The 16,561-nt window shown below is 32.4% G+C and overlaps 1 protein-coding gene across 3 annotated transcripts in view; it reads right to left on the bottom strand.

The window, feature by feature from the left end:
- The window catches only part of exp (expansion), a 273,694-nt gene that overhangs the window by 42,545 nt on the left and 214,588 nt on the right, over positions 1–16,561 (bottom strand). For all 3 annotated transcript variants that reach the window (XM_014433575.3, XM_014433577.2, XM_014433576.2), the window contains exon 2: positions 15,178–15,325. In XM_014433575.3, coding sequence (XP_014289061.1) covers positions 15,178–15,325 — 148 coding nt within the window. The remainder of the gene's footprint in view (positions 1–15,177; positions 15,326–16,561) is intronic.

Below are 16,561 nucleotides of genomic sequence, written 5' to 3' on the forward strand. Positions count from 1 at the left end.
AGAAGATCTCGAGGCCATCTTATTTTCAGACGCCTAGGAGGATTATTAGGTAATGAAGGAAAAGCCAGGTTAGAAACAAGTAGGTTTGGGTGGTTGAGAAGTTCATTATGGAAGGAATGGTATCTGGTTCTGGCCAAATCGGCAACATATGGAACATTGAGGTCCTGATGGATGACTTGATTTGTGACAAAGTAAGGAGCATTAAGGAGCTCAGAAAAGTTTGAATCATATAATCGATTTCAACTACCGTGATTGACTTCTAAACATAACCTCTCCTCTTGGTCCTCTGACAGTATATACTATATATTTGGTTTTAGTGTAGTATTTTTCAACTTCTATCTGTTTTTAAAAATGCATTTTTATTCATTTTTCAGGATTACGAAGGGGAGACTAAGTTTTTTAATTTAATACCTTTTCAGGGTTTGAGCTGATATTGTTTCTAAACATTCCAAGGATCTCGTAGAATGATTTAAACACACTAAACACACTCTCTTTTGGCTTCACGGTAGTCCGGTGGTTATTTTAAACCCTAAACGACCAAAACTTATAAATTCTTTAAATTTGTTTATGAAATGAAAGTCTATTTTTATTCTGGGACACTTGGTCCTCCAAGAATAACAATTAGGAACAGTTTTAATAACTTTTGTCTGGCTACATTATTTTATTTTGAACATAGTTAAATAAATCTATATCAATATCTATATAAAATAAAATAAGAAAAAAAGATACATATTTATCTATCCTTATATTGATGTTTATTATTTACATGTTAATACAAGATTGATAATCAAGAAGATGGATATATAACTGGTGTTTGAATGATGTTAAGGAGGAAGCTTTACGGATGGATGTGGATAAGGAGTTCCAAAATGAGCTAGCTGGAACAGCAAACAATTTTTTAAAGTTGGCAGTTCTATAGTTAGGGATATACAAATCGGTAGGTTGGGATCTTGTGTTTAACAGGCGAATGGATAAACGTAGGATGATGAGGCCAATTATATAGGAAGGTTTTTTTAGTTATTAGGGATAGATATATAAATGTACCAAGGAGGTATTGTCTCTGTATACAGGAGTAGAGCTAATTTTGCTTGGAAACGTAGTGAGAGCATGAGAACGCCTGGGAATACCGAAGATAAATCTTACTAGTCTTTTTAGTCTCATTTCTTGTTCAATGGATAGTCCTCTATACACTAGGCACCTCTAGTTGAAATATGAGAGAATAAGGGAGGATACTAGAAGGTGAAGGAGGAAATCATGGGATCTTACGAGCTGTTTCAGAATTGGGATGGTTTTTGGAGTTATTTGAGAAATGTGGCAATTTCATGTTAAGTATCAAAGGTGATTCCTTGATTTTTTGAAACTGGATAGGTATGTTGAAGTATAATAATGGATAGTAAGGAAGGTTCTCGGTTTTTGCTGGATTCAAATTCAACTTATTTTCCAGTTCCTTATTACGTCACAAATAAACTCATTCACAAAGACCTTAACATCCCATTCGTTGCAGATTTGACCCAAAACAGATATGCGTCTTTTCATTCCAAACTCCTTAACCATCCTAACCCATTAATTCTTAATCTTTCATCCTTAACAATTCGTGATAATCCTCCGAGGCGTCTGAAAAGAAGATGGCCACGGGACCTTCTAATTTAAATTAATGTTTGAAGTACCACCAATGGGTGGTTTCTTCCCAAGATTTTCAAGTGTATATGAAACATACTACATATTTACCTATCGTATTATTTTGTTCAGTTGTAAATTACATTAAATAAATAATTTAAAAAAAAAACAAAAAAAAAAAACTTATTTTCCGAAGCCCAGTGGTGTATGCTGTAAATGTCTTCCTAGAGCTTACTTATTTATTGAAATTCACAATTTTACATTAAGTTGGTGTATTATAATAATATTTTCTTACTTGCATCAGCCTGAACGAAATATCCTCCAAAGATGCGTATTTTGAATATATATAAAATATTATTACTTTGTATTACTAATAAAGAGGTTTACTAATAATGGGGGGATGGGAAGGGATGGTACATATCGATCTGGTGGAATTATCTTACAATTAAAATCTAATTGTACCAAAAATAAATTTTAAAAAAAGTGCATATAAACATATATGTGACATAATAAAGAATTTTAAATAGAATTCAATAAAAAATTGTATTGTTCAATGGAACCCAAAAATTTCAACTCCATACGTCAAAACAGACCTGATATTAGTATAAGAACTTTTTGTCAGGAATAGGAAGTTGGAAGACAGAAATAGAAAATAGTTGTGAAAACATTCCCTTTATGTCGCTACGAAAACGAATGAGAATAATTTCAACCATTGGAAACAAACCTTTCTCTTTATTAAGAAGTTTATGCAACGAGAAAGTGAAAAATCCACTGAGTGGAAACAGTTAGTAGTAAGAAAGGCTTAGAAACTCTCGAAAGATGTTTTTTCAATACTTTGAGCTCTAATTATTTCAAACCAGTCTAGGGATATCACTGGGTAATTGGGCACATAAAACTTATAAATTGGTTGAAGCGTTAGGTAAAAAATGTATTCCTGCAGACGGTGAAATTAATCGCAGTTAATAAAATTATTTTCTTTTTCTTGGAGTCGAAGGATTGAGTCATAAGTGGATTGAATTTTGTCTTTAACAATGTCAGTGAAAATTTGTTTTGAATTTCTGTAAAAAATTTTGTATTAGGAAATATTTTCTATAGCTTTGTTAAATTACGGCTGTTCACGCCAAGTTCAACAACTTGTAAATAGTCTGAGTATTTAATTTAATTACATTTTTATTTTTATGAACTATCTTATAGCTTTCCAGTTTTCTGTATGCAGATCATTCACATTTTTGTTGATTCTGTCCATCTGATTTTTTGTATTTTGCATACTGTACTGGCATTCATTGTTGTGTAGAGGCATCCTGATGGATTGCTTCGAATCACATGTCCCGCCCATCTTAACCCCTTGCCTTCATATCATGAGATATACTGACCGCTGCAAACAGTTATTGCTTCTGTAATTGTAAGGAGGCCGTTTAAATCTCTCGATTCTGCTTCCTATGGAACCTGTTAGAGCGCAGTTCTCGCAGCCGTAAGCATTACTTGGCTTTATCACATTCTATACACTTAACTTAAGAGTTTTAGAAATTTCAAATCTGGATTATCTCTATAAAAAAAAAATACATATATAAATATAAAGCAGGATTTTTAAAAAACAGGGAGGTAACCAAACAGCACACTGGATATGAGATAAGGTCCAAAGAGGCAGTAAGAAAATATAGAGTAATGGCTGTGCTAAGGAGAAGTGAAGATGCACAAATAAGTTATAGTAGAAAGGAGAGGACAGTGTAAAATGTGACATGATTTCCTATATGAAATTATGAGGTTTAAAGTACATAAATATGGGACAGTGGTCCCGAAATGTTGTACCATGTTATTATGATAATTTAATACGAATTTGATTCAACTGGAAGTTATTAACCTCAAAAATTTTTTATGAAAAGAAATTTCAGTATTCGTGACAGAGACAAGAGGGTTCTGTTCGCTCTCCTCTTTTATACGCTGGTCTATCTCCATAATCGGAGAACTATGACGAGTGATGCAGACAGACAAGACAACCGACAGTCCCATAAACAACAAGCTTTGATATTAGACTTGGAAATGCCACGCACTTGCAGATGGTGATACTGACATCTTGCATAGCTATCTGGCAAGTGGTATATAGCCACTATGCCCGATATTCCCAACTAAATCTGGCTGCCATGGCGAACGCTCTCCAATCCTTCGCGAGAACTGCGGCTGCAGTTGCATTAAACATTTTTCTTGAAAGGATTGTGACTATGATAGAGAGTGCACTAAAGGACGCATGCTGTACGTTAGGTCATACCGAAGGATGGTATGAATACAATTTCCAATGGGATGATATATTTTTGAAGTTAAACTTTTCAGACGTTCTAAAACGAAAAATTGTCAATTTTAGTTAGATTAGGGGTATTCATGATGTTGTGTTAAATGTTAAATGTTTTACCATGTTAAATGTTTTACCATGTTAAATGTTATAACTATAAGATTGTGAGCAGCCCTATTTGAAGTCATGTTAAATGTTAAATGCATAAGAGCCCCTAGCGGATTTTCTCAGCAACTTGTTGTATAAGCCTTTATGTTTATAATCTTCCTTCCAGATCCTCATGTTATTGTTTACTTCAGTTTTGATTTAAGTAATTAATTACAACATGCCTAGAGTGAGTGAAAAGTGGAAGTGTGTGAAAGTTTAGCTTATGAAATGAAATGAAAAAATAACTTTATTTTGAGAATAATTACATGGTTCATATAGTGAGATTTTTATCTGGCGAGCGTTTACAAATTTTCAGATAGTGGAATGAAATTACATTGTTTTTTTTTACTGTTTTTTTCTCAAATGTATCGTTAAAATTATCCATTCTGGTTTAATAACAGGGATATGAATACCACAAACACACGAAAGAACTGAGCTGTCACAACAAAAATGGCGGCGATCTCAACTGGTCTATTGTGTGACGTCATTCTCCATTTAACAGACCAAGTAACAGACTCTCAGCCATGTTAAATGTTATTTCGTTTTATCACGGTAAAAGAAGGCAATTTTTTTCGATTTAACATGAGTTTTTCCATTTGACATGTTAAACCAAAGATCATGAATACCCCTATTGTTCATCTTTGTGGTAATAGAGGTAGAAGAGTATTGTTATAGTCTAGTTGGTTGTTATCATAATGAAAGATAAGCCGTTATATTTAAACAAGGAAGATTGTGTCATTCACCAATTTCATATTAAAAAAATGGAATAATACTATAATAATATATGAATTATTTTTAATGACAGCAAACGAACGACAAAAAGACAAAAAAAAAAGTGCGATTGGTATGCTGTCACGACAGTCTAGAACACGATAGTTCTAAAGAAGTGCGATTGGTATGCTGTCACGACAGTCTAGGACACGACAGCTCTAATGAAGTCCTACTAAAAGGGTTGAAACATTGGCAAATAAATAACTGAAGACTATTTTTTGTTCCTTTTTAACCACACTCCCTACAATCTCCTTCAAAATCAGTTACCGTCTATCATTTTTATATATAAAATAATAAATAGAAAAACAAAAAATAACTAAACAATATTAATGTAAACTAACGTCTTAAACGCAATCATTCCTAAATAATATATTTACGTTCAGCTTGAGAAAATCCGAAGTGAGCTTGTTTCCCCACTTGTGAAGGAAAAAACTGGACCTAGGAAGTTCCCAGCGCTTCCCATTCAACCGCTAACGACAATTAGATGAGTCTAATATTATGGGTTGGATTTGAAAAATAATAATATATAATCCGAAACTTCGTCTGAGTCATAAATAAAATATGAATGAAGTTTTCGGGGTGTTTGTTTTCCCAGAAGTTGCTCTTATATTGAAAGGTATATGATCCTTAGAAAATACCATTGAATTTAAAAATAATTTTATTCTTTAGTTATATTCGATTTCCCGCACCATTTTGGCGCAAATTTTGAATAATTGTAGAGATTATAGGGGAGAACTTGTATATCCTGTATATAGATCCTAACTACTGATATAAAGGTATTTGATACTACATTGGTCTTGTTGAAGTGGAAGCTAATTCACACAATTGTGGCCCTCTTACATAGCTGTGAAATAAGTTAGGATATGACCGTAAACGTTATATAAAGGCGTGAATGAAAGAAAGAGGTCGCTCCGTGAATCAGTTACATGACCATTGCTAATTATATAAGAGGCAGGACAGGTGTCGACAGGCACCTCTTGCGGGGTTTGCTTCATAGTCACAAAGACTCACACTTCAGTATGCCAAATGTTTACAAACCGACAAATACATCGGAAAATAAGATGGGAACTTTTTAAACCAAAGTGGCAATGTAGATACTAGAAATTAATATCTAAGATTATAATGAGCCCCTGTGCTGAGTTTCGTTAGAAACTCACTGTAAACTCTTCGGGTTTTGGGGAACGTGGGTTGGTTATAACAGAGATTAATATTTATAAAGTATTTAAATATTATAAAATATTTATTTATTATTTATTTAATATTAATATTTATTTATACACTATTTCTCATTAATCTATGAAATGTTAATATCTGGGTTATAATAAAGGCCTGGACTTTTATGCAGTAAATACCCACAATATGCTATAAATAATACAGAAAAAAAACATTAAATTTACAAAAAAGTCTTTATATATACAATAATACAGTTAAGTATACTAATATTGTAACCCAGACAAGATGAAACCCTGCAAAAAGGGGCCAAAAATTGGTTACTTCGGTATTTGGTATTGGTAACTGGTGGGGGGAACTAGTTCGGTAGGTGGGCCTAGTGGTCTTTTGGCCAACCCCCTGGAAGCTACCTTGAAGTTACCGTAGCTTGTCAACCAAGGTGGGAGTGTCAAGTTCACTTCTCAAAACCACCGAGAACTTCCCCATAACTTTCCCAGGTGGGAATCGAACCAACAACGTTCCAAACATGGCGCTCTCGAACCAATGTCCTAACTCACTAAGCTGTCACATCCCTACGTCGGCTACTAATAAAGTTTTCTTAATATTTTTTACCTTTCTTGACCTCATCCGGAATAAATCATCCTACATAAAAAAAAAAATTAAAAATCACAATACAGAAAAACTACATGGCCGATTTTCTAAACAACTCCATTCGAATAATATTATTAATCAATAAGAGTTATTTTATTCCTCTTGGTAAGCAAATTGAAATCATGTGTTTTAATTTTAGAGGCATTGTGTCTCATACGCTGCCAATTTCTTGTAATATCTAAAAACAATCCCATGTCAAGTTACATGCGTAACAGAAATAAAACTAACAATAGAGCACACCTCTATTGACTTGTCGATCGAACTGTAATTTTTTTTTTCTCTTGAAATATGTTTTGAGAGATAATTAATTTTCCCCTCAATTGTAACTAATCTTTGAATTTAAACAGATCATTCCAAGATTTTAACTGTGAACTAAATGACGCATTTCCTTTTGGTATTTTGAAAATAATGAATATATAATATCCGCAAGAAAATTAAGTTACAAACTAAACTTAAAGCGGAGAGTAATGTTTAAAATGAAAACAGGAGGAAAAGTGGAATTTCGAGAAATGAAGAAAATCCATACCAATCGCTAGGTGTGAATTGTTGAAGATAGTGTTCATTATATTGTTTGTTGTATTCAAAATTAAATGAATTCTATTTTTTTTAAATACTCTAAATATGCAAATATATATATTTATTGTCAAATATGCAAGATGGAACTTGGCTAGTTGATTTAGATACATTGAGTTGTAAAGATTTTTAATCAGCGATTTGAAAACAGCATGTAAGAAAAATACGCAATTGTAGAAAAATCTTGACCTTGGTTATGACCACTACAATATTTACTTAGGTATAAAAAAAATTATAATATGTAGTTATAATGAATAAAAAAAAATATATTTATATGACTGTTAATAAAATGTTATAATGTTTTTTCCTAGGACTGTTTAATAAGTATGTTATTTACTATTAAATGTTAAAATGTGTTATTATTGGTATATAATAATAAGTCTTAGTTGTGAGTGGGTATTGTTAATACTTACAAAGAGTAAATAGATCAAATAGTTTATAATAAATAAATAAAAATGGTTTTATACAAATAAATAGGAAAATGAAATGCGACGTAGAGGGGATGGAGGGAGGGGAGGACGTCCTTGGTGCAGTGAAAGTGAACCGACAGCCAATGGCCTCCCGCCCGCTAGTCGCTCCTTATTGACCCAATTATATCTTCTAGGGGTCCATTTCCACGTGACAGCAATCAGTCCTGCAAGTAATATAACGGAGAGACTGTATGACAGACCTTGTCTATGTGCTGACAATGAACCTAACTTCGTCATGTAATGGATATTAAAATATAATAAATGATTGTTGTAGCAATGATAAGGTGTTTTTAACAAGCTTAAAAGGTAATGATCAGATGAATGTATGTTCTTTGAATATCCTATGAATATAAAACATTGTATCATATGGAGTCCAAAGCCTTCGAAGGAAACTAAAGCAATAATTGGAGCAAATTTCCATAAAACGTTTTGTCGTAGCAATCAAGCAACGGAAGAAAGTAAGATTTATATTGATAGGCATATTACGACTAAAACACAGAATCGAATCTGCTACCTCTTAGAACGATTTCCATCCACTATCAGTAAAAATCCATTATAGACTACCTCCTTGTATTTACAGTGCCTGTACTTTTCTTATGATCTAATTTATTACTTCGTCTTACCTATAAATGAAATATATATTAAGAGAAAGAATTGCGATCGGGAAAAATTTTGAATTCTAGTTTTCGACGGAAATAAACGTTTTGAGGTATCCTGAGTCAAAATCATCAAGCCCCGTAGAGGTTTACGTCTGACACAAAGATTTACGTAGCGTATCTATCAAACCTTAGTAAATAGAATAATAATAATTTGTTTATTGTTTTAATTTTATATTGTAGCATATTCGTCACAAAAAAAGGAGTTAATTAAAAAAAAAAGAAAACTAAAACGAATAAAATTGATCATGGTAAGTACTCAGGTATGTAATTTATGTGGAAGTAGCCAAATGTATGTCCGAAGCTCCTTCCATCATCTTTTGTATCGTCACAAATTCAAGACCAAAGTAATTCAATCTTTTTTTTTTATTAAGAATAATTTGATTGATTGATTTGATAATTAATCAATATGATTAATAATTTTGATTAGAGTGGGAAGAGGAAGTTTCTTAGTTTGTTTTCAGATTGAAATACGAACAGAAATGTTTAGACTGTATTTTTTATCTGTACTTATGTATCCAAGTCTACCCTACCTATCCCTACACATAATATTATGGAGTATGCTGCAAAAATAAGAGTGTTTTTTGTCCATTACTGTGTAGTATTAAAATCCGTCATATACTTTTAGACATTGTTGATAGAGATAAGAGAAGAGAAAAATGATAACATACAAGAAACCTAAAGCAAGGGGCTCGATTAATATTGATATTGTTGAACTCCTGTCTCAATATAAGGCTGACTTTTCTCGCCCAATCCAAAACTTGCCGACAGCTTATATAATATACAGAGACCGATTTAAGTCAGAACAGTCATCAGCATTAGCTTTCGTTCCTATTAATTCAACGCTTAATTAATTAATTAAACTTCACAAGCTGTGTAACGTATTTACTGCCGAACTCAATGCAATAGTAGCACCACTATATTGCTGTATGTCTTTGATCCATAAAAATATCTTAATAATAACAGATTCACTAAGCTTGCTAAGAGCCATACATTGTATGTATTCAGAACACACTAAAATTTTTAATATCCATTCCTATCTAACCACCCTAGAAAATCTGGGCATGTCAGTACAATTTATATGGGTTCCAAGTCACATGGGAATCGTAGGAAACGAACTGGCTGATCGAACGCTCACGCTTCAGGGACGTGGCAAAGCCATTTTAACTCAGAGATGAGTAGGCTCCTTATAAGGGAAATTAAAGATGGGTGACAGTATATCAGGGATGAAAGTCCTGCGAGCAAGTTGAAAATTATAACGAAGGAAGTTGGACTCTGGTGTTTCTCCGGCCGCAAATGTCATAGAAAAGAGGTTATGAAAATGAAAAAACAACTTTCTGGGACATATATCCTGCTTTATCGGACCTTACAACGGAGGTTATGCTGACTAGACTGAGAATGGGTCACAGAAGAATCACCCATTTCTACCTCATTACAAAGGAGACGCAACAATGTGACAATTACCTTTCTTCAGGAATGCCCATTCTTTAGTAACAACTGTTACCATAGGTAATAACATACAGTAAAAAATAAGTTAATAAAAGTTAAATTTTTTGTTGAGATAATTCACCTATAGGTGTACGATGCTATTGGAAACCTAATTCAATGTTTATTTCAATGTTTTTAGTCGAACTTGAATTCGAATGTGGTCGTAATAACGTTGTGGTTCAGGCCATTTTATCAGTTTAGAAGGTTGGTGAGACAGTCCATGTTAGAGCGTATATATGTGGCAGTTGTTGTTGTTGATAATACAATAGTACTTCCACGATACCGATGGCATTGCCTGCGACTAAAACCATCACCGTCACCATGGATTTCAGTTCTAGTTTTCGGGATCGCTATAGCAACGATATGAGAAGTAAGGAGCGATAACAGCCACAGATAGCGGAAACAGCGACTCCTCGACGGCGTGACATTCGCTACAGCCGATATGATATTTCCGCATCCAGGCTCTTACAACATTCCACGGCTCTCGCTCTCTTTAAATGTTAACAAATATTTCACAGTTTATATAATAATAGTAACAATAATAATAACAACCATCTCGGAAGCCCAACTGTGCTTGCCTAAGTTGCTTATCTAAGAGCAGTTTCTTCCAGGCGTCATAATCTCTCAGCTGGGTAATCCGAAAAATAATTTGTTTTTACTTTTTCTTCGGTGTGGCATGAGATACATATTTATAACATACTTTTTAGATTTATTCATGTAACATGTATCAATAAAGTAGGTAAATATTTGAAGCAAGACTTTTCAAATTCATATTAATGTATGAAAACCTGAGACTGAAGGTTCGAGGATGGAAATATAGATGTACAATAAAAAAATTCTTATGGTGTGCGCATTCAGACTTTTACTTACTAGCCTACTTCGATTTGAAATTAATACTATCTAGTTTTAAAACATAAACGATATAAGAAAAACGAAATTATAGCAATATAAAATATTATAATTTGGTCTTAATCATTCATCCAATGCTAAATTGTATTAGAACCAACATTGAGAATACTGAGAATCATTTTATGATATTACCCTGTCAACAGAAAGACTTAAATATAAGTGTTAAGTGAATTTAACACATTAAATTCCGTACTTTTTCATTACTTTGCTTATACTGACATTGGTTTATTAGATTTAAATGGTTTAACTTCTTCAAGAAGAATCCCAGATCATTTAAAAAAAATGATATCTGGTGCTGTGCGTGATTCACACAATTTTTATGTACAACCCTAATTTTTTATTTTTTATTAACTCGTCTCAAAAAAGATATTTCTAAATTTATACAGTGTAAATTTTTGGGATCGTGTAAACGTGTAAAGATTTTTTGAACTGCTTAACCAATTTTCATGTTTCATGGCTCAAACTATTCAAGATTAGTCCGCTGGTGTTTCTCAAGGAAGTATTCTCGGTCTCATCCTCTACACAGTCTATAGAGCTGACATCCCAACCAATCCTAACACTATCCTAACCACGTATGCCGATGACACATGTGTGCTCGCAGTTAAAAATAACCCTTTGATTGCATCCCAAACTCTCTAATCCCATGTCACAATCCTTGAAGAATGGTGTCAAAGTTGACGATAAAAATAAATCCCAACAAACCCATCACCTTTACACATTGTCGTAAACCTAACGACTGCCTTATATAGATATTTTAATAATGTTGCCCTTACTCCTGTCGAACAGATCCGCTACTTTGCACTACATCTGGACAAACGACTAACTTATAATCCTCACACAAGACTGAAAAGACAAGAAACTGCACGTCGATTCTGACGATTACAGCACTTTCTAGACAAACGATCTAAACTTCCAATCCATTACAAAAGACGTAATAAGGCCTATCTGAACATACAGAGTTGAGCTTTGGGGCTTCACTAAACCTTCAAATTCCTCTCGTATCCAATCCTCACAATCCAAAATCCTTCTTAAAATTCTCAATGCTCCTTACTTTGTCACAAATAAAATCATAAATAAAGACCTTAATGTTCCCTATGTAACCGATCAAGCCCGAACTGGATATCGTTCCTTCCATAACAAACTCCCTAACCACCCAAACCCACTAGTTTCTAACTTTGCTTCCTCTTCCATTCCTGACAAGCCTCCAAGGCGCCTGAAAAGAAGTTGGCAACGAAATCTTCTACAGTAAAAACGTTATTAGTGTGCTACTAATGGGAAGTTTCTTTACATGCCTTTATGAACTTACATAAAATTTATTTGATGTATAACTATGTACAGTTGTAAATTACAATAAAGATATAAAAAAAAATATTTAAAGAGATCCCATAAATGTTTTGAAACAATTCAAGGTTCTAAAACTAAAACTTTTCATTAAAATGAGTTAAGTCTATCCATGTGTAGCGTTGTAACCGTTTTTAAATGAAATGCACAACCGGTTCTAAAGTTCAATGTTTCAAGTAACTCGGTAATATCCCGCAAGTGTTTTGAAATCATTTGGGCTCAAAATATTGACATTTTTTTTATTATAGTTCATAACCTCAATGGCAATTGTCCCCGCGTTTCCGGCGGCCATAATAAGATGACCATAACTACATGATATGTAAGAAACTATATACGTTAGTACTCTTAGAAATTTGTTTGCATTAACTTGCAATTTGATGATTTGGTGCTAATTATGAACTAATTAGAGGATGTAGTCCGGAATGCGAGGAGTGGTGAAGTCCGATCGGAATCGTGAAGTGACCAAAGACAGAGTAAACTGGCCGGGCAAAGGGATAGGGAGGATGTTGCAAGAGGAGTGTCGCAACAGCCACAGCCACCTGGATATATTATAGGGAAAGCGAAAGGTGAAGGAAGCGAGAGTGGGGAGGTGCTGCTGCTTCGGAACCGTTCATAGTATTAAGTGTTGTAAATTCGAAGGGGGGGGGGGTTAACATGTTCTTCGAATGATGTCTTGATGGGCTGCCTCAACGTTTGAAAATTCGGTAAATGTAATCAAGATCGGGTGGCCGGTGAGGGAGGGGAAAATAAAGTGTTATACTGATTTAATGTGTACCTAAGTTGTACTTTTCATCATGTTTAAGTTATAGTTCATAAGTGACAAAAATAAAAATTAATCCTTTTATTCATATAGTATATATTATTATTTTGTTTGAGAGGGAATAACTTCAATTAAACACAAATATCCTTTTATCCTTATCTCTTAACTTTGTTTATTTTCTCAGACGTTTCGGACCCCAAGCCATTAACAAAATTAAATATGCCATAATTTTTGAATTAGATTAAAAAAACTTAATCACCATTATTCTGCAGTTTTAAGTAAAATTTATAAATTAGTTATTTCTATTTATTATTTAAAAACGTTTTTAGTGATTATCGTGTTATATTTTATTTTACCTTTTAAGTAAATTGAAAACTTAAAATCCTGAACTGTTAAGCATAACAAATTTATGAAAATTTGAAGTATAAGTATAAGATATAAAAACATGCATTAATATTAGAAGAAATATTAGTGAAAAGCGGCTTGTTTTGATGAGTTACTGTTGAAGAAATGTTGTTGTTGCTAGAGAACTGTTCTGTCTGGTCTATTTTCCGTTCATTAAGGACTCATTCACTGTAATCGGGAGCGCTGTTGGCCAATCGGCATACTACGAGTATATTACATCAACTAGTTGACCAACTGTATTTAGAAATAAATTACCCAACTAGATATCTCGATCGCAATGCTGCAAAATATATTACTTTCACATTTTACTAATATATTACTTTCATAATTGAGTAGTTCTCAATTGTAACGAGCACAATACCAATATTTACCAAGACCAGTTTATATAAAACTAGTTATAGAGAAGAAATCTAAGTGGGTTTGAAACACCTCTTTTAAAAAATCAGAATTAAACCTCAATGTATTTAAATAAATAAAACTAAAAAAATAAACTAACTCTAATATAAAATATTAAGTTTATTATAATATTATATATTAAGTTTTAGTTTGACAGTATGTAATTTAAATAAAAACACAAATATCTTTTGATCCTTATCTCTCAACTTAATTTGTTTTTCTAGACGTTTCGCTCCCCACTCTCCCCTCCCAAGCTATTATAAGATTTAATCATACCATAATACATTAGTGCAGCATGGAACCAAAAACCAGCACACATTCGATTTTGAAAATGCTATGATTTCACGTAAAGAAAATAATACATTCAAAGGAAAAATACTTGGGTCCATTTTCATATCAGAAAACATTAATTATACACAGGATTTTAAAACAGACACAAGAACTCTGAACCAAAACTATACAGAGATTTTAAGTAAAATTAATTTATGAAAAATATGGGCTAAGATTAATGTTGATAATTATAATGAACCTTGATATGAAATGTAATAATAAAAAAAAATAGGAAATTTAAGCAAAACATAGTTAAAATAAATAAATTAAATACTTGATCTGAGTGCGGGAAAGGCTACAAAAATTGTGATAAATTATAATAGTGAAAATTAAAAGTCTTAATTCTTAATTTAATATGAATAATAATTAATAAATAATTAACAAAATAGGACAAAAGCTAAGAATTGCTTATTATTAAATTTATATGATCCCCTAATGTTTTAATGTTTCATAAGCTTCATTAATTGTGTACTGAAATTAATGACGTGGGCAGAATAGCCTGCATAAAGTTTTTTAAAATTGATGTTGTTCAAAAATTGTATTAAAAAGGTACGATAATTTGTTAATAATATTGTTGTTTGTTTAAAATTGTTAAAAATGTATAATAAAAGCTGTTTGTGATAGATTGTCTTAGAGGATGGCCTAATTGGCTGAAACGTTGGACTTATTGAAATATAGATTGTTTTGGGACTAAAATTGGATAAAATTTATTTTATTTAAACATACCATAAACTTTAAATCAGATTCAAAAAACCTTAACCACCATTATTCTGATGTTATAAGTAACATTAATAAGCAATAAATGGCCATTTTCAATAAAAAGTTATCAAGGAACAATTGATTCATCTAAGTTATAAAAATATTTTCTCCCTATTGTAGCCCAATTGCCCAAATCACGTATAATTTATTTATATTCTAATTGAATAAATTTAATTTTTAAATAATTTTCTAGTATAAAAATCCACACTACTGCAGTTCTTATCAAAAACTTTAAAAGGTTTAGATACTAATAAGTAATGGTGGTACATGATATGACAACGGGGTTAGTGGATCTTATCTATTTTCTATTCAAATAATTCGATCCTATCAGACTATGTATAACAATAAAACCAGTGAGAAAAGAACACTATGTTAAATTTCAATTAATAAAATACACTAATTAGGGATTAGTATATATAAGGTAAAATGTAAATATATTATACTGACCCTATAGAGCTTGTCCTTGTTGTACCAGACGTCCTCTTCCTCCTCCTGCTGGGTGTAGCCAGGACCAGCCTCCAGGTTGAGGTCGTCCCTCGACCGGGAGAGTATCCGCCGCCTCGAGACCATGTCACCCTCAAGTGTCGGACCGCAACTGCAATATTACAATATAAATCTTAGCATCGTCAACTCACAATAACACATGCTATAAGTATAAGTCAACTATACGATAGGTATAAAGACTTTATAAGACAGGAATTAGGCAACTATACGGTAGGTATCAAGACTATACGATAGATATAAGATAACAATACGATAGGTAGAAGGCAACTATAGAATAAGTATAAAGACTCCATACGATAGGTATAAAGACTTTATAAGATAGGTATAAGGCAACTATACGATAGATATAAGGCAACTATACGATTAGGTGTAAGGCAACTATACGATAGGTATAAGGAAACTATACGATAATTATAAAACAACTATAAGACTAGTATAAGGCAACTGAACAACAGGTATATTAGGTGTCATCGGTAACAATCGACATAGTTGATGTAATACCTGATTTTTTTATAAAACAAAATATTTTACTACATGACCATAATTTAACAAAATTGTAATTAGTAGGTTAAAAAATATCAGGAGATAAGAAAAATAAGTTTGAATGAGTAGGCATCAAAAATGAATGAGGAAAATAAACAAAAATAAGTTGAACTAGGAAAACCAAAATATAAAGTTGAATTAGAAAGAAATAAAAATAAAATTTAATTAGAGTTTAGGAAAATCTAAGTCAAATTAGATGGTAGTATAAATAAAGTTAAATGAAAATATTGCAAAAATAAATTTAAATTGGAGAAGTAAAGTTGAATGTGGGGGGAACGAAAAATAAAATTGAATCAAAAAGTAGTAAAAATAAAGTTGAACTGGTAACAAGAAATAATGAAGCTATACTTATAATTTTACTTTATATTTTAAAAATGATTGTATTTAAGATATCATTTTAATTTAAGTTTAAATTATTTTTCTTAATTTGTTATCATTTAATTTATATATTTGTAAATAATGACCTCTATGGTTCATATTAACGTTGTTAATGAATATGACAGAATGTAATATTATTATTGGCGCGACAGACCATAGAGGTCCAAGGTTTTCATAGGGTGGGTTCGTCACTCCCTCGCCTATTTTTGTGAGTGCCACCCATTGGCTTACAATGCCCGGGGGGAGGTTGTAAGTGAGTATTGCATATTTATAAGCTTGAAAAAAACCCGGGTAGGGCCGAGGACTCGATCTCGTAACCTTCGGGTTGGTAGACTGACGCGTTACCACGCTGCTACCGTGACCACCAGAATGTAATATTACACAATAAATAAATTAAAAAATTAAT

This window comes from Halyomorpha halys, unplaced genomic scaffold (genome assembly GCF_000696795.3).
Source record: "Halyomorpha halys isolate HHAL.00 unplaced genomic scaffold, Hhal_1.1 Scaffold1225.1, whole genome shotgun sequence".
NCBI classification, from domain to species: Eukaryota; Metazoa; Arthropoda; class Insecta; order Hemiptera; family Pentatomidae; genus Halyomorpha; species Halyomorpha halys.